The sequence below is a fragment of the Aedes albopictus genome, chromosome 3 (genome assembly GCF_035046485.1).
Source record: "Aedes albopictus strain Foshan chromosome 3, AalbF5, whole genome shotgun sequence".
Classification (NCBI taxonomy): Eukaryota; Metazoa; Arthropoda; class Insecta; order Diptera; family Culicidae; genus Aedes; species Aedes albopictus.
The window spans coordinates 97,730,180-97,750,102 of NC_085138.1; the positions used below are offsets into that span (position 1 = coordinate 97,730,180).

Genomic DNA, 19,923 nt, shown 5'->3' on the forward strand with positions numbered 1-19,923 from the left:
TAAAAGGAACTACGACTTATAAGAAATTCATCCTACATCAATTTGGTGTTTTCCATTTTGTTGCCTATAAAATTTATGGAGAGCAACATGATTCAATAGGCGCTGGAAACTTGAAGAAGAAACATGGCATTCTTAATAACACAGCGGCACTTTTGGTGGATGCACTCATTGAATAAAATGATAATAACAGGAGTGAATTTAATCACAACATTTCAAAGTATTTTTTTTTTCCTTCATCATTAGTGTTCGGATCTCAAACTACGTTTTTGCAGCAGTGCTTGGTATTGCAGCTCAAAACTGTAATAAAAATATATTTAAGCTCAAACGCAACATTTTGTTTTACCTTATACAAACATGAATAGTTTTGTCTCCTCACGCTACCACTGTCCCACAACTATTCTGCTGCGCTCAAATTCTGCAACTAATCAATAACATTTTACATCTTTCTTATGCTAACTCAATTTCAATTTACCTTCGACACTTCAATCTAGCTTTCACTCTATCTCGAACTCAATTTCCAACTCAAAAACTTAATCTTTTTAACAATTTCACCTCGAATTTCACTTTCCTGCATTAACGACTCCAAATCTTTTTCACTCTGTCATCTTTGTTTTTCTTTTCACCAATCTGACGTTTCAAAGCAGTCTGACGTTTTAACCCAGTTTGACGTTATTCTGAAAAGGGCCTATCCCTCTCAATGCACCACTTGTGCAGTGATGCCAGGTGCCGCAACAGCCCCTCCCGTAACTCTGGCACAGGGTCCTTTAAACCAAGCCAGGTGTTTCGTCACTTATCTCAGGCACCGCAATCTTCGCTACTGCTCGCCTATACCGCTTTCCACCAGCTCGAATCACAACTTGCCTGACTCTTCCATCAGCTCCCTTGATGATTTCATCGACGACGCCTCGGATCCAACTCTTCCGGTTTTCTTCATCCGCCATATACACCAGAGTACCAACCTTGATAGGGCCTTGATCTTCTTGCCATTTGGACCTCAAATTTATTGTTGGCAAATACTCTTTTATCCACCGATTCCATAGTTTATCGGTAAGCACTTGTGACCGCTCGTACTGATCCCGTAACCCTTTCGCTTCATTGCCGGATGGCAACCGCATTTCTCTACCACACGATGGATATCCGAGAAGGAAGTGGTTTGGAGTCAGGGCTTCTGGCTCCATATTGTCTTTGGACACAAATGTCAAGGGTCTTGAATTGATCATCCTCTCCGCCTCAGCCAATACTGTCTCCAATACTTCATCCGAAAGTGATCTTCCATCGTCAAGCTCTGCTAACACCGCTTTTACCGACCGGACTAACCGCTCCCATATTCCTCCCATGTGAGGAGCTGCTGGTGGATTGAAATTCCACCTAGTTCTCGAACTTGTCAAATTTTCACTGCATTCTTCATTGATAGCCTTGATAATCTCCTTGCTTGCTCCTACAAAGTTGGTGCCATTATTCGAGAAAAACTCAATTGGAAATCCTCTTCGACATACGAATCGTCGGATCGCCATTAAGCAAGATGCTGTTGAAAGGCTTCTGGCGACCTCCAAATGTATCGCTCTTGTCGTGAGGCAAGTAAACAGTGATACCCATCGTTTTTCACTTCGCCGGCCGATGACGACCGAAATAGGACCGAAGAAATCTACACCTGTGTATGTAAAAGGACGAAGGAACGGAGTTGCTCGTTGCACTGGGAGAGGTGCCATCCTTGGCACGGTTGGTTTGCATTTATACACCTTACACCATACACAGTTGCGCATTACTCTCGAAACCTCAGCCCGTATTTTCGGAATGCAAAATCTCTGCATCAATTCATTTACGACAGCTTCCCGATGCCCATGACCAAGTCGTCCGTGGTAGTGCTCGATTAGCCGCGTCGTGATCATATGTCCTTTAGGAAGAATTATGGGGAATCGCATTTCGAACGGCAGGAACTCAGCCTGTGCTGTTCGACCTTCCACACGCACTACATCATTTTCATCCAGAATTGGTGACAATTTGTACAACGGACTTCTCTTCTCAATCTTCTCCTTGCATTCGCCCTTGTTGTCTCGCATAATCCGCAGAATACGAACTTCATCTTCAAACGCTTCCATCTGCACTTGTTGCCACAGCACTTCTTCCGCTCGTTGGAACTCGTCTCTTTGCAGACACACCCGCACTGCATGTACTTTCCTTGTATACTTCATCCTCGGAAGAGAACGAAGTGTTTCGATGGCCAAGCCTTTAGCCTTTCTTCGAAGATTCGAAATAAACCTGATCACGCAGGCCACACATCTCACTAATACATTCCATTTCGAAATACGGGATGGATCAATTAGTTGAAATACAGCTTCAGTTTTATGGAACAAACATGTTGCTCGAAGTTCTTCTGGATCATTTGGTTCTACACTATTGTCAACTGGCCACTCGCTCTCGGGTAAGTGTAAAAACGCTGGTCCTTTCAACCATGCACCATCCGCTTCTAACGACGATCCTCTTGACCACTTCGTAAGATGATCCGCAACGTTGAGCTTCGTGGAGATCCACCTCCAATCCGACGTCTTTGTTCGCGACAAAATATCGCCGATCCTGAACGCCACAAATTGACGATATTTTCGGGCATCCGACTTAATCCACGATTGTACAGTCCTTGAATCAGTCCAGAAGTACACTTTCTTGATTTCGAAGTTATGACTCTCCAAAATTGTATCCTTTAGTCGAGCGCCCAACACGTCTGCCATCAACTCTAATCGAGGAATAGAATGTGGTTTTATGGGAGCAACTTTAGAACGTGCTTGAACTAAGGCGCAACAAGGATCTCTACCGGTAAGAATTCGGAAGTAGCCGACTGCTCCGTACGCATTCTCACTAGCGTCTACGAAAATGTGTAGTTGCAACGAACCATAATTGAGTGCTATGGCGTCGCTGAAATAGTATCGGGGAATCTCTACCATTTCAACATCTGTCAAGCACGCCGTCCACCGACTCCACTTTACCAACGCTTCGTCGTCGATTTCCTCATCCCAGTCGCAACCACTTCGCCAAAGATCCTGCACAATGATACGACCGTGGATCGTAAATACCGCCAGCAGTCCAAGAGGATCGAAAAAGCTCATGACACAGCTCAATACGATCCGTTTCGTTGGTCGATGTCCGCCCGTTAAATACGGTTGTAGCTCGTCTTTCACTTTGGTGGAAAATGTGAACACGTCCTGCTTCGTATTCCATACAATCCCCAGCACACGCTCGTATTCCGTTTCTTTGTCTCGATGAAAGTGAATCTCCTGATTATCTTGTCGTTCTCCAAGTTGCATCAGTACCTCTTCTGAATTGGAAACCCAGTTTCGGATTTGGAAACCACCACGAGCATGAATGTCTCGTACTTCTTTTGCACGGCATATTGCCTCCTCTGTGGAATCAACGCTATCGAAGTAATCGTCCACATAATGCTTCTTCTCTATTGCGCTGGCTGCCTCTGGATAACTTTCGGAAAACTCACTTGCATTCTTATTCATAACATAAAGTGCTTGACTAGGCGAACACGTCGCTCCAAAAATAGCGCAGTCCATCACGTACACTTCTCCGCCAAATAAAAACCGTTGCGCTTGACGATCCTCTGGGCGAATGCGTATTTGGTGGAACATCTCACGAATGTCACCTCCAAAACCAATTCTTCGTTCTCGAAACTGACTTATGACTGACGGCAGGGAGACTAGTAAATCTGGACCCTTCAACAATGTCGCATTGAGAGAAACACCGTTGACTGCAGCTGCGGCATCCCAAACTAGTCGAACTTTTCCTGGTTTCCTTGGATTCAACACAATGTTCAACGGCAAATACCACACCTTGTGTCGCTCTGTTGACCGGAGTTCCTGTGGTGTAGCTTTGTGACAATACCCCTTTTCTATGTAGTCACTCATCTGTTTGTGAACGTTCTGCTGTAACTCTTGATTTTTAGCTAAACGTTTCTCGAGGCTCTTCATTCGCTTCTCTGCCATAGAAAAACTGTCTGGAAACAGAGTGTGTTCTTCTTTCCACAGTAATCCACATTGGAATCGATCACCGACTCGAACTGTTGTTTTCTCCAAGATCTCTCTGGCTCTGCGGTCGTCCCTTGACTCTGGTACCAAGTCCACCAAAACAGCCGAGTCTTCCAATACGTAATGCGACTTTAGAAGACGATACAAGTCTTCGTTGGACACACTAGTACATGTGTGATGACCGACAAAGGTTGACTCAGAAGATATTTTTTCTTGTGGGCCGTACACCGTCCATCCCAGCATTGATCTCACAGCTATAGGCTCACCCGGGTTCCCAATTCGAGACTCTAGAGGGGCAAATAGATGTAGGTGTTTAAGCCCAATCAAAATGCGTGGTGTTTCCATCGGGTAGTCAGCCACCTGGAGGCCTTGTAGATGTTCATAACCTTCAGCAAATTCAGCAAAACGCATAGTCTGTTTCGGCAACCCCAATTCTCTCACCGTGTGAGCTCCCCGCAATGCGCTTTTCTGGGTTGACCCCACACTTGATACCGACAAATTCACTATCTTCGAATCTCTTTCCAGTCTTGTCATCCCAGCAGTCCACGATACGCGTAATGGCTGTACAACTCCACCGCAACCCAACTCCTCTGCTACCGAAGCTTCGATAAGTGTGTACGATGAACCTTCGTCCAAGAACGCTAGTATGCTAAGTGTCTTGGAACCGTTGTACACCGTCACTGGAACAACACGGAAGATCACCGACGAAGGAAGAATGCTGTTATGCATATTACAGGTAGAGTGCACGGGGAGTTGATGCAAAAGTGTGTTGTGCAATCCTTGACAATTTGCTACTTTGCAGCGGATGTTGATCTTACATTTCGCATCACCATGTGCATTGAGGCAGCTTCTGCAAAGCTCCCACCTATCTACTGCTTTCAATCGCTGGGCTGGTTCAAGCTTCAAAAAATCGTCACAGTTACGCAATCTGTGATTTGTTTCACCACACATCGCACATGGGATTCGTTTCTGCGGTTCATCTTCTTGTGGAACCTTTTCATCTTCGTTGTGAACGTTCACGTACACTCCATGCTGCTTGGGTTTGTTACGCTCTCGGTTACGCTCCGGATTGGGCGCGCGACTGCTACTTGCTTGTCCGTCCACCAAGTTTACTGCCTCTGTTGCCACCGAAACTATCTCGGATAAAAAGTCAGCCATGGTACGTAGTGTTACCTTCTTCCTGCCACTAATTTCATTTCGTTTGAAACGAATCCAGTCCATCTTCGTACTCGCTGGAAGCTTCTTCGCCAATTCACTGATCAATAACGGATTCGTCAGATGGTCTTCCAAGTGGGTTGCTTCCATATGGTCACAAAGCTGTTGAACAAGTCGACCGTATGTGATGAACGTCGCTGGCCTTTCCGCTTTCGGTCCATCGGCGGATCTCACCTTCACTAACAGGGTCTCCAAAATCTGCTCCGGTTGTCCAAACTGCTCACGAAGCTCTTGAATTACCTTCGGCACAAACTGAGGCAGTAAAAGTCGCGATCCTACTGCGTCCAGTGCCGCTCCCTTCAGACATTCCTGCAGTCGAACTAAGTTTTCGAGATTGGAGAAACCGCACGCTTTTGTTGTCGTCTCGTAACTGGAAATAAAGATTGACCACTCTTCCGGATTCCCGGTGAACGTCGGCAACCGCCTAGCCAGGAACTGTCGCGCCGATAGTTGAGCCTTTGTTGGTACTAGTTCCATTTTCGCACTTGCATCACTTGTATCACCATCACTTTTACTTTCACTTTCACTTTCTGATGTCGCATCGGTATCAACCACTTTTTCGCGAACCGCATTAGCTTTGACTTTCGAAATCTTCGATTTTTCGCCTACTTCTCCCATTCGTACCATTGGAGTGGACGTCTTCTTGCAGAAGCGTATCGAACTTTCCTCGTTCTCCAATTCCGCGCGTTCTGACAGAGCCTTATCTATTCTACGCTGTAACTTCTCCTTTTCTGCCCTTTTCTTTTCATTGAATTCTTCTACTGCAACGGCTTTGGCCTCTAACTCCTGCTTCTCTAACTGCCATAGTGCTTCCCTCTTCTCTATTTCTAACTTCAACCTCATACTTGCCACCCGCTTCTTCTTTTCTATTAAGGCTGACAAACGTTCTCGCTCTAGAGCAATGGACTTTTCCGCTTCAAGCAGCTCTCTTTCCTCCGGGTCATCAGGGGTCCTTCCTCCTTGATCACCAGAACAATCGCTACATACCCAGTCATGGTCTTCCTGTATATCCGACGTCACTCCTTGACAGCCGAAATGATACCACCGTTGGCAGTTATCGCAGAACACCATCTGGCTTTCGTCCTCATCCGGCCGGTTGCACTTTCCGCAATTGTATGCCGTCTCATTCGGGTCGGGAAGGCGAGGGATTGATCCGGTATTCATTTTTGAGAATGTTCGGATCTCAAACTACGTTTTTGCAGCAGTGCTTGGTATTGCAGCTCAAAACTGTAATAAAAATATATTTAAGCTCAAACGCAACATTTTGTTTTACCTTATACAAACATGAATAGTTTTGTCTCCTCACGCTACCACTGTCCCACAACTATTCTGCTGCGCTCAAATTCTGCAACTAATCAATAACATTTTACATCTTTCTTATGCTAACTCAATTTCAATTTACCTTCGACACTTCAATCTAGCTTTCACTCTATCTCGAACTCAATTTCCAACTCAAAAACTTAATCTTTTTAACAATTTCACCTCGAATTTCACTTTCCTGCATTAACGACTCCAAATCTTTTTCACTCTGTCATCTTTGTTTTTCTTTTCACCAATCTGACGTTTCAAAGCAGTCTGACGTTTTAACCCAGTTTGACGTTATTCTGAAAAGGGCCTATCCCTCTCAATGCACCACTTGTGCAGTGATGCCAGGTGCCGCAACAATTAGTGAATTTAATCACGATGTCTTTAAAGTTCCTGGTGGAAATGAGCACTCACAAAATTAAACTTTGTCCGATTTCACCTTTCTCCCAAAAAACAGCGAGACAACATTTCATTTGTCACAAACCTCAACAATTACTAAATACCGATTCAACACTTCAAATACATTCCGTATGCATCGAAAGCACCCGTACTCTCCTTTCATTCCTGCAGGTATAATTATATTAAAGTATCTACATACCTCTTAGTAAAAAAAACCGCGCGCATCCTTCATCGCACCGGTGCATCCGGAGCAACGCCGACAATCAATACTCACTGTACTCTTCTACTGAACATCACCGCAGTAATTCCAAAATCCCAAACCTTCATACAACAGAAACAGGCACACAGTTGCACGAGCTGTGTTACCATGCTCACCTGCGGCTGATCACTAGCACATTCTCTTTATAAACACTTCTCTGCATGCCGCGCGCATGGGACAATGGCTCAAGGTCATCGCATTTTTTTCCTACACAAAGCCCCAAGCTGCAAGCGGCGTCACATCGTTGCTTTCTTTTTTTCTGTTACTTATTCCAAAACTCTGCTTCAGGATCAAAACTATTCACTTTAATACCTTTATTTCTTCATTTTTTCACGATTAAATTTCTACTATTTTTTTTCTTTCACGATCTACTTGCATTTTCCACCAATAAATATATCATTTTTTCTCGAATGAAGGATAATCACATGCTTTTTTCTTTTCTAAGCTCCACACAACTAAAATTTTGCATACATTTTACAACATATCAACACATATATTCTGTAACAACCAAATCAATAATAATAAAAGCCCGAAATCGCTTCACACGCGGCAGAACTTGATTTTTTTTTATCCTCGTCGCCACTTGTGGTAACCGCGTCTGGCAAGCGCGAGTGTGTATATCAGACTAACTATTCTACTGTTGTGCTGCGCAGAGTGGGTCGGCTGATATGGCTCCACGCAGGTGCATGTATGCGCGCGAGTGCATTGTGAACGAGTAAGACACTCGTCACCACAGACAGTTCGGTGCGGGAAGCAAAAATTGAGTAAACAGCATTGAACTTAATTTTGAGTATTTTGAACTAGCAGTTCGGTGAAAAAAAACTTAGCCGGTAGGGGGTCGTCCATAAATGACGTAGCTTTTTAGGGGGGAGGGGGGTGTTTGTGATTTTGTGACGAAGTGTGACGATAGGGGGGTAGGGGTTTATGATATGCTACGTAGCTTTCTACTAAGCCTATTGAAAAAAAGTATTTCGTAATTAATGAATTTTGAATGATGATAATGATCCAGTAAATCAAAGAAAAAATATTTTGCATGATTTTTTTTCCATTCACATTAATGTAAATAGCAAATAATAGCACATGCAGCTATCGGACGCAACAACTGTATCTGAGAAAATGGTTTTGAAATCCTGCGTAAAGAATAATGTATTGTGTTTCTAGAAAAATTTCAATAGTTTGCTGCTTGCTATAGGGCACTGCACACCACTGAGGTTGCAAAAGGTAAAAATCTCAGTTTTGGCATTATGACATTATTTGAGGAGTTCCTTATATAGTTTCTACAAGACTTCCTCGAAAAATTCCTCCAACATTTTTTAAGGAGCTTCTTTAGCAGCTTTGTAAGGAATTTCTCATGGTGTTCTTTATAGTTTTCCCCAACAGAAAAAGAATAACATTTCCACAGGAATTCCCACTGGGAATTCCAGAAAAAAAAGAACTTCTGGAAACATTCACAAAAGAATTTGGAGGAATCTGAGAAGGAATTCCTGAAGGAACTTCCAGAAGAATTTCCGAAGGAACTCTTGGAGGAATCTTGTAAAGAAATCATAGACACATTCAAAAAGAAATCGCGTAAGGAGTTCCTGGAGCAATTCCAGATGGAGCATTTGGAGAAATCTTGAATAAACTCCTTGAAGAATCTCAGGAAGAGCTATTTGTAGAGTCTTAGAAGGAACTCCTGGTTCAATTTCTGTAGAAAACACGGATGCAATTTTTGATGGAATCCCGGAAGTAATTTCTGAAGGAATCCCAAAAATAACCATTGTGTAATCCCGGAAGATATTCTATCTGATCCCTGAATTCTATCTGATCCCTGGTGAAATCTAAGAAGGAAATCCTGGAGGAATTCCTGAAGGAACTATGGGAGGAATGTCACAAAAGTTCATCTTATTGGACACAGTGGCTTAATTTCCCCAACAGAAAAGGAAGAAAAAATGGGAGGAATCCGTAAAGGGATTCCTCGCGGAGTTCTAAGAGATCCTGGAGGAATCCTGAAGGAGTGAATGGAGGGATACCGGAAAAAGTTCCCGGAGGAGTCCCGGGAAAAAAAATCGTGGATAAATCTTAGAAGAATGTTCTCGAGGAATCTCAGAAGAATCCAGGAAGGAATTCCTGAAGGAATCCGAAAAAAAAACTCCTGGAGGAATCCCAGCAGCAACTCCTGGAGGGGTTGTGCAGAATGCCTGAGGAGTTTCTTGCAGAGGTCTCGGAATGAATATCGGAGAGAATTCCTGGAGGAATCCCGAAAGGAACTTCGTTAGGAAACCCAGAAAGAAGATCTGATGGAATCTAAGAAGAAATTCCGGTTAAAATCCCTGAAGAGATGTCCGAAGAAACTGCTGGTGGAAGAAACGAGGAGAAAACTTTGAAAGAACTCCTGAAGAAAACCATGGATAAACTTTAAAAAAAACCTAAAAAACTCCCGGAGAAATCTCAAAAGGAACTTTTGGTGGAATCTAGAAGAAACTCCGGAAGGAGTTCTTGGAGGGATCTCTGAAGGAAGTGCTGGAGAAATTGAAAAGGGAGAAATTCTCAACAATGGGAATCCCAAAGGAATTCCAGAATCATGAGTCATGATAATCTCCACTGGTTGCACCTATGGTCTTGATGTCGGCGATCTGAATCTGGCAGTCGACAATGTTTTCTTGCTTTTGTTGTTTTTTTTTCATAATATTCGTTAAACATACAAATTATAATTGAAATCCGAACTAAGTTTCGATTTTTTTTTGCTTTTTGACATGAAAATTTTGTTGAGGGGGGGGGGTTGTTTAACAAGCTACGTCATTTATAGGGGGGTATCCGAATTTGTGACGAAATGCTACGAGGGGGGAGGGGGGTATTAAAAATCGCTTGAAAAAAACTACGTCATTTATGGACGCCCCCTAGGTACTTTGTCGCCCGGCATCAAAGGTAAAAAACCCACTTCAGCATCGCTTCTACGAACTCAAATATGGATTCCCGCACGCAACCCCGAAGTTGGGTGAAATATACTCATATTTGGGTACTTTGTTTTCACCGTGTGGAGAAAAGGTGCTGCTGCAAATCTGCAACAAACAAGCTGGTAAGAATGGTATCGCAGCTAACCTCACCAAGATGGGTCTAGAAAAATTTGGTGACATGTCTGCATTAGTTGATCGTCAGGATCTGCGAAACCGAAGAGCAACCGGATGAGTGGAAGGAAGGGCTGATCTGCCCGCGACCATTTGTAATGTGAGAGCTTCACCATTTTGAATACCACCTAAGAAGTATTTACTATCCCACATCGTCTTCGGTCGTTGTCTGTTATCTACAACGAATTAGTTCATGAGAAGTTATCAAGCCGAATTCATCGACGGCCGGTCGACAATGGACCAGATCTTTACCGTACGGCAAATCCTCCAAAAATGCCGTGAATACCAGGTCCCAACGCATCACCAGTTCATCGACTTCAAAGCGGCATACGACAGTATCGACCGCGCAGAGCTATGGAGAATCATGGACGGCTTTCCGGGGAAGCTGACTAGAGTCTAGACTGATTAAAGCAACGATGGACGGTGTGCAAAACTGCGTAAGAGTTTCGGGTGAACTATCCAGTTCATTCGAATCTCTCCGGGGACTGAGACAAGGTGATGGACTCTCATGCCTACTCTTCAACATCGCTCTGGAAGGTGTGATGCGACGAGCCGGGCTCAACAGCTGGGGAACGATTTTCACAAAATCCGGTCAATTTGTGTGCTTTGCTGGAAGGGGAATGGCGTTCAGTCTTTGGAGGAATAACTCAAAAACGGATTCTTAAGCTTTCATCCGACGTTTCGGTCGCTATATTGCGCCTTCTTCTGGGAATTAACTATGCTCCGTTTTGTCGTAAGTATGAGCCCACAGCATAGGCCACATTTGTCCCAGACGTAACGTATCGTCTGCCGCCGGCGGCGGATGGATGGATAAAATACCCGAAAACTATCCGAAAAACTATCCGGGTCGCAGAACAGCGATGCAGTTGCCCGTTTTGGCGCCACTTTAGCTCTTGCTTTGCGGACGACATGGACATTATTGCCAGAACATTTGAAACGGTGGCAGAGCTGTACACCCGCCTGAAACGCGAAGCAGCAAAGGTCGGGCTGGTGGTGAATGCTTCAAAAACAAAGTACATGCTGGAACCGAACACGACCGGATCCGTCTGCGTAGTAATGTTACGAAAGACGGGGATACTTTCGAGGTGGTAGAGGAATTTGTCTACCTCGGACCAGGGATGAGAACACTCACTTGCAAAGATTTACACTCACTTGCTATTTTTTCAGCTCAGAAGCATGCAATCAAGAAACGATGTATGGACGACTTTTGCCTTGTGATTTTGTCTAGAAGTTTGCCGAAAAGAGTAAGGGTCACACACGCATATCAAATTCGTGACAGAGCTGTGAAAGCGACTCTCCACGAGGTGAGTGTAATTTACACTCACATCGTGGAGAGTTGTCTTCGCAGCTCCCTCACGATTTCGGTATGCGTGTGCGACCCTTACTCTATTCGGCAAACTTTTAGACAAAACCACAAGGCAAAAGACGTCAATACTTCATTTCTTGACAGCACGCTTCTGAGCCAAGAAAACAGCAAGTGAGTGTAACTCTTTGAAAGTGAGTGTTCCCATCCTTGCCTCGGACCCTTACTGACGGCTGACAATAACGTGAGCCGTGAGATTCGGAGGCGCATCATCAGCGGGAGTCGGGCCTACTACGGGCTCCAGAAGAAACTGCGGTCGAAAAAGATTCACCCACACACCAAATGCACCATGTACAAAACGCTAATAAGACCGGTAATCCTCTACGGGCACGAGACATGGACCATGCTCGAGGAGGACCTACAAGCACTCGGAGTTTTCGAGCGACGCGTGCTAAGAACGATCTTCGGCGGTGTGCAGGAGAACGGTGTGTGGCGGAGAAGGATGAACCACGAGCTCGCTGCACTTTACGGCGAACCCAGCATCCAGAAGGTGGCCAAAGCCGGAAGGATACGGTGGACAGGGCCAGGCTTGTCCGCACTGAGCGCATGCAAATTCTGCTCTTTGGATTTACACCATCAAGCACATCATAAATTAGAAATCTTTTCATCTTATGAGATAGAAGGATGTTGAAATATTGTAAATGTCATTTCGAACTGTCAAAAAACCGCACCGCAGAGCCACACGGAGCGCGCAAAGAGATTTTCACCCGGGTGAAAACACTCTAGTGAATTTCACTTTGAACGGCCCGTGCGGCGCTGCGGTGCGGTTTTTTCGACAGTTCGAAATGACATTTACAATATTTCAACATCCTTCTATCTGATATAATGAAAAGATTCCTAAATTATGATGTGCTTGATGGTGTAAATCCAAAGAGCAGAATTTTCATGCGCTCAGTGCGGACAAGCCTGGACAGGGCATGTTGCAAGAATGCTGGACAACTGCAAAGCTGGTGTTTGCAACAGATCCGGTTGGCACAAGAAGGCGTGGAGCGCAGAGAACACGATGGGCGGACAGGTGGAGCGTGACCTGGCGAGCATTGGGCGCGACCGAGGATGGAGAGCGGCAGCCACAAACCGAGTATTGTGGCGTACTATTGTTGATTATGTCTTGTCTTATATGTGATGTTGAACAAATAAATGTATGTAGTCTATCAGCAGGGATGCTATATATACAGATTTATCTGTAATATACAGATTTTTGATCATCCATACAGATTTCGATTTATATGAAATACAGATTTTTAAGCTAGAGGAGCTATTTTATTTTTGTATGAGATACAGATTTTTCACCCAAATTTTGTATGGGATACAGGTTTTTGAAAAAAGCGATACACAATTTTTAACAAATTATCTTGCATCCCTGTCTATCAGGTCGACGGAGTGGCACTTTGGACGTTTGGGCCAGACTCCGGACCACGGTTAGTTTTCACAGGGTTGAGGCTATCCTCCGAAAAACCTTGGAGGAATACACGGGTACTTACAAGGGTAAGTACAGCACTAAACACAGGTTAGCACTGGCTTTTAAACTTTAGCACAGGGGTCCTGTAGGGGGATTTGGCGGTTAATGATGGGGCCGGTCGAGATTAAATCAGGCCAAACATTTCAATAGGTCCTATCTGCATTTGAGAGGCTCTCTTTGTTCACTTTCTCTTTCCATTATTGCAATGTAATGGTACACTTTTCAACAACTTTTGCAGTACAAATCAAAAGACGATTGTCTTAACCATCTTTCTATGCAAGGAGACAATCATAATTCAAATAAACAGCTGAGAAGCTGAGATATCAACGAAAAAGAGGCAGACCAAAGAGAGCCTCTCTTCTGCTGATATGACCTTTAGACATGTTTGGCCTGAAATATGGTATGCCGTGGTTTACCTGGATACTAACACCACTTCACTACTTCCGCTATTCACTCCTCTTACAGATCTAAGTCTTGAACTCTCTGGTTTTATAGATTGGATTTTAATTTTGTCTTTGCTAGCTCACGTCTTGCTTTCACGAAAGTTGCAAGGTAGGGTAACCGATATAATTTGGACTCCCGCATATTTTGGACCCCCTGAGTCGTATTATCGCAACTTTCACAGATTTCATTGAGAGATGACGAAAATTTTTAGAATCATTCGCTAAATTAGATTGCTCTGCACGGGTAGCAATCATTTCCGCACTGAAAATAGCATTAATGCGTTGAAATTCATTTTTGTAAATCTCGTCATCCATGAGTGTCGTACCATGTTTACAAAAAAAGTTTGCGGTGCTGAGGAAACTTGCAGATGTAAACGAAAACGTTTATCATTCTAGCGCATTAAATTCGCAAAGTTCGTCTAATCAGCCTTTGTCAATCAAGTAATTAGGATGTGATCCAGTATATTCAAGTGGCAGATTGGCAGAAAATAGTTTCAAACGGGTTTGGCGCTGTCCATAAACTACGTAGACTTTTTTTCGGCCATCTCAGACCCCCCCCCCCCCTCCCCCCTCGTAGACTTTTGTCCATACAATATTTTCGAAATTTGTATGAAGCGTAGACTTTGGCCAGACCCCCCCGTCCCCCCCCTAAGAGTCTACGTAGTTTATGGACAGGCCCTTTGAACATCGTGTGTCAAAAGAACATACTTATGAGGGTCCAAAATATATTGGGGTGATCTTGTACCGACTTTTCGAACCCTCTAAGCAGAATACCCTCTTCGAATGAGTGTAATCAGTTCCGTACCTTTGAATTCCGCCCTAATTGCTTATCCTTTGACAGATACGCGTATTTCGACTACCACTTGTAATTTTCCTCAGTGTCAGCTATCCAGTGAATTTGTCAAAGGATAAGCAATTAGGGCGGAATCAAAAGGTACGGAACTGATATATTGGGGTGACCAAAACAGTGAAAAATGGTGCTTCAAAAATAAGTTATTTTCATCAAATTTTCGGCCAGAAATGACCTTGTGGGTATTTTTAACGGACAGTGGTGGCATTAACGATCATACGAACATCATCATAATGTGCAACACCCTCTGAATAGGTATGTTTTTGACTGAAATTCAAACTAGTGACCTATAAGGGTCCAAAATTCGATCGTTACCCTAATTGGGTTAGCTGGTGGTTCACGATCCAGGCCTTCGACCGTCCTGTAATCCGCCCATTTTATTTCGCCCCATCATGGCCCCCTTTATAACACCCACAATTGCCGCCCAACATGTCCTTCTGAGACGCCTGGTGGTGAATAGCGGAACTATTCGCTGCGTTACATCACAGTGGGTGTTGGGAGTGTTCACATTACATATTTAAGGACTTCCCTGAATTGACATAAGAATACAACGAAACACAAAATCACGAGAATCTCACAAATCTTGGACACTTCAACACACCACTGACTGGTTACACCAGTTAAGAGGATGGAGATTAGTAAATGTGCAGTAGTAGACTGGCCCAAATACAAAAAATGTCGAAAAATTCTTCGAGCCATTCTCTAGAATCGTACCTTTGCATGAGAAAAATAATCTGTGAAAGTTTCAGCCCAATCGGTAAAAAATTAAGCTGGCGCAAATGAGTTGAATGTGTTTGACGAGTTCAATTTGGCTTAGAATTGAAAAAATAGCAGTTGATACCCTAAGGTGGCAGCCATCAACGAAACATCTGAGAGCAGCATAGGGTACGTGGAAATGAGTCAACGGAATGAATGGCTCGACGAGGAGTGAGAAAACGATTTTTTAGAAAAAGAAGGCAGCTCGGGCGATGACGCTGCAGCATGGAATCCGGCAACAAACAGAAGCAGAAACACTACTTTTTCTGGAGAAAAGCGTCACCTGCAATAAACCAGCTGGTAAGGATGGAATCGCAGCTGAACTCATCGAGATGGATCTAGAAAAGTTGGCCACTTGCACTTCATGCCGTGAATACCAGGTCCCTGTTCATCGTATGAAGGCATACGACGGCATCGAGCGCACAGAGACATTGGACAGGTATGAACGAGAACGGTTTTACCTGGGATGCTTTCCAGACTGATCGAAACATCAATGAGCTTAGGGGCAAACTTAGTTTCATTGGGGATTTATAGCCAGGAAAAAAAGGCCTGCTCAAGGAAATATTTTTCAATGAATGTTCTAAATTTGAACTTTTGACAAATGAGCAAGAAAAAATAAAAATCACACTTTAGTGAGAAGTTTACATTTTAAATTGTGTGCATTTGAGATACAGGAATGTTGAACAGGAACTTCAAGACGTTTGTCCTTAAACAAGTTTTAAGCTGAACTAATTTTGAAGCAGTACAGTCAGAAACAATTTTTTTGTTGAAAACATCGTTCTATCCCAGTGTGAGGCCACGCGGCGAGAAGGAACCAAGTTTGGAATCTGTCAAAGCCACAATACAGTGCCGTGGCAGCGGCACAGTGGCAGTGGCGATGACCACTGCCTAGATATCTGCCCACTTTTGTGCGCGGATCTCTACTCCATGCTATCCGCACGATGACGTGCGCTGGTTAGGCATACTCGAGTTTGCTTATTCACATTATCATCATCATCACTCAGCGTAGCGGAGTGGAGAGTTAAGCTAAACAGAGCCGAGCGTCCACCTCGCGAAAACTCTTGAGCTGTGCTACAGCCGCAATGGCCAACGGATGGCCATTGGTATTCCCGCCTCTCTCGTGGGTTTCTGCCAAAGCCTTTGTGACTAGGTGTGGGGGAAAACGATGTTGAACGCGTAATTTGAGAAATAATAGTCATTTGAAATTCCACAAAACTGAGAACTCCAATAGGATACGTTTGGTGTAGTACTAGAGTTGTAGTAATGAGCTGAATTTTCGAATGATGAGGAGGTGAATTCTCCGTTTATGCAATGAAATGGTGCGAATAGCGTGGGTATTATGATTCCCTGCCTAATTGTATGTTGTTTGAGCATAACTTTGGGTAACTGTATTGTTTAAATTGGTAGAAATGGATACAACAACAACACATTTCACCTGTATGGTGAGAAGGTTTCAGCTCGTTACTACAAATCTAGTACTTTCTGATTGCGTCCTATTCGAGATGGCAGTGCTAGCGAGAAGGTTTAAAACAGCGTAGTAGCGTCGATGGTTTACTACTTTGGCTCCTCGTGTTTTCGCTCACTCATTCGCGAATTCGATGATCCTTCGCTCTTCTATCTTCCTCCAGGTGTGATGGCACTCCATTGGTCTTCTTCGCTGCCAATATCCGCATGACGATTCTGATTAGAGCTGCAAAATCGAAAATCAAACCCTTGCTTAGAAAGGGGCGCATCTCACCTCGAACCCCCTGATATGATGATGACTCGTCGAGGGTTGCTCTAATGTTGGTAGAATAATGCGCCATCAGCTACCGGATAGAGAGAACCCTCAGCAGCAGTGAGTGTATACATTAAAATGGTGAAATGTGGTTTTAATGAGTGGCACGTCGTCGTCGTCGATCGCAAGCGAACCACCGGCTGGCTGTGCTGTGGTTCGCGAGTGGTCATTCACACCTCCACCAACCGGACCGAACCGAGTGAGGGCCAGCCGGCCGGCCGGATAAATTGTGGTTGGTCATCTCGAGAATCGCTTAAAGCTGGACTGAAGTGCCGTGCCGACCGTCGCCGAGGGCACAATTTGGGGGAGACCAGGGGAAAGAACGGTGTCATTATATACGGTATCAAAGCGGAATTGACAGCCGGGTGGAATGATTCAGGTGCTAAAATTACCGTTTGATTTGAAGAGGATATGAGCACAATTATGGATGCGGCTTCAGCGTCGCTAATGTCTAATTTGATTGCAAGAATTTCTTTATTTATAGCCCGTCGTTGGTACGACTGTAAAAGTAAAGGCTTTTTTTATAGTTACCTTTGTCTACACAATCTGCAGTTCTTCACCAATCAGGCGTTCGTCGAAGAGCTCCATCCACTTTTCAATCACCTCACATCCTTGAGTCAAGGTGCGCAATTTGATAGGGGTTCAGATATTTTTCTAGTTCGAAACCTCTGCAACATGCAAATGATTCATGCAAATGATGCTTCGTGATTCTTATCAGATGTAATCGTGGCATCCATACCTTCCTTCCATCTCCAGCAGCCTACAGTCGTTTTTCAATTGCAGCTTATCGTTCTAGGGTGCTGGCACAGGTTCCTGTCATTTTCTTAGTTAAATGTAGAGCAAATTGGCTCGCTTACTAAAATTGCTCCATTTCTTTTATTTTGGTAAGCACTCGTAACTAGTAATGATAGCTGTAGTGATTGTCCAGAATCACTATTAACCGTGGCGAAGAACCTTACCTCTGCCAGTTACTGTAGATGCAGAAGTGGATCAGCACGATAAGTACCTTCGATGGTGTTTCATTTTGCATTTCTCCTATCTCCTCATACAAAAACCGGAGCGTTTAGTCGGATGTTGCTCTTGGTGCAGCCGCCAGATGCAGTCAAATTGGCTGTATTCAAAGCCTGGCATGAGCAGCCAGAGGAGCAAAACTAGCTTGCCATTTCTGGTTCTGACTGGTAGGCCAGGAAACTACGTAGGGGCCGTTCATAAACCACGTAGTAAACCAACATTTGGACAACTCAGACCCATTCCTTCTGCCTCGTAGACTTTTTGCTTCATAAAAATTCGAAAATTTGTAAATAGTTTAGGCTTTTAGTAGACATACGCAAACCATCCCCCCCTCCCCAACTTCCCCAAAAATGTGGTCTATGAACGGCCCCGACTATGGTTTTTCACCCGTCGGTGAACCAAAGCAGAGTGAGTAGGATGTGTTGTTTTCTTCCATCCTACAAAGAGACACATTTGCGAACATGATGTTGTTCTGTCATTTTTGTTTTATTCTCCGTAATCATGTAATTTTTCCGACAGCTTAAAGAGCGCTCTTTTAGTTACTTACCTACTGTGAAGCGGCGCGATATACATTCTGTAATATGTAGGATGATGCTTCCTACTCAATAAAATAATATTAAGTTTAATGAGGTGTTGATACTATGCAAAAGATTCATTGTTCGCATTCATATATTCATTTATTTAGTAATACAATCAACATTTCTTTCCACAAAACACGTTGTGTGGCTGCAGTCCTCCATCGTCCCACATTCTTAAACTTTTGCCGATCTAAAGATATTTTTCTGAATTAGTTTAGGATACTTACTACTTTCAGTCCTAGGTACCCACGGTGGTGCAGAGGGCCGAAATGAAAGATTTCCATCCTGGGCGATTGCCAGCCATCGCCTTGACCTGTGGCCAAGCCAAATTTCTGTCGACTTGCTTGATTTCGTTGTTGAGGCTGTGCTACCATGAGCCTCTGGGTCGGCTTCTGCTGCGATGTTCTGTTTGGTTTCAATCTAACGCTTGTTTGCAGAATTCGTTTCCGCCCCTGCGTAGAGTGTGGCCGACCCACCTCCACTTTCGCTCCCGAATTTCTGTCGCTATCGGCTTTTGATGACATCGACGATGGAGCTCCACGTTGGAGATCCAATTGTGAGGCCACCATGCACGAATTATATACCGCAGGCATCTATTGATGAAGACCTGCAGCCGTTGAATGTTCTCCACTGATACACACCAGGTTTCACTGGCGTATAGCAGCACAGATTTCACGTTAGAGTTAAAAATTGGGATTTTGGTGCGTCGACTAATCTGCTTGTTTTTCCATACATTTCTTAAACTCGCAAAAGCAGCCCTCGCCTTCTTGATCCGCGCACCCACGTCGATCTTGGTGCTGCCATCGGCCGCCATTTGGCTACCAAGATATTGAAAGCTTTCAACATTCTCCACTGATTGCCCAGCTACCGTAAAACTGGAGGAGCGAACGGCAAGATCAGCTAGATCGTTGAGCTTGGAGAGCAACGTCATCAACCAATTCAAAGTCATTTAGGTGCGCCATGTTAATGGACTGCCACAGCAATCCACGATTTGGTTCACGGTCAATCGCACCTACCAGGATCTCGTCGATTACGACGAGGAACAGTAGTGGTGATAGTATACATCCTTGCCTCACTCCAGCAACGACCCGGATGGGATCGGACAAAACACCGTTGTGCAGTACTCTGCACGAAAATGCCCTGTACTGTGCTTCAATAAGGAGCCGAGGGGCGACCGTAATTCTTCCACCGAACAAAAAGGGCACAAGTTACACTACAAAAAACGGTAACTTTATTCGACCGACAGCAACGGTACGTCCAGATCGGTGACCGGGTGGAGATAAACTGATTTGGGCTAACTATATGATCTAGGCAGCAGCTAGGAAGCCAGTGCTGTTTGAGTCTGAAACAATACCTATTGTCCGAGGTCAGGCTCA

The 19,923-nt window shown here is 44.2% G+C and overlaps 1 protein-coding gene across 1 annotated transcript; it reads right to left on the reverse strand.

The window, feature by feature from the left end:
* Positions 1–764: 764 nt before the first annotated feature.
* On the reverse strand, positions 765–6,404 carry LOC134290293 (uncharacterized). The gene has a single exon (XM_062857394.1). The coding sequence runs from the start codon at positions 6,402–6,404 to the stop codon at positions 765–767; it is 5,640 nt and encodes a 1,879-aa protein (XP_062713378.1).
* Between the last annotated feature and the right edge of the window lie 13,519 nt (positions 6,405–19,923).

Excerpts from the sequence above, each read along its gene's own strand:
- LOC134290293 (XM_062857394.1), bottom strand. The coding sequence starts at position 6,404 with ATGAATACCGGATCAATCCCTCGCCTTCCCGACCCGAATGAGACGGCA.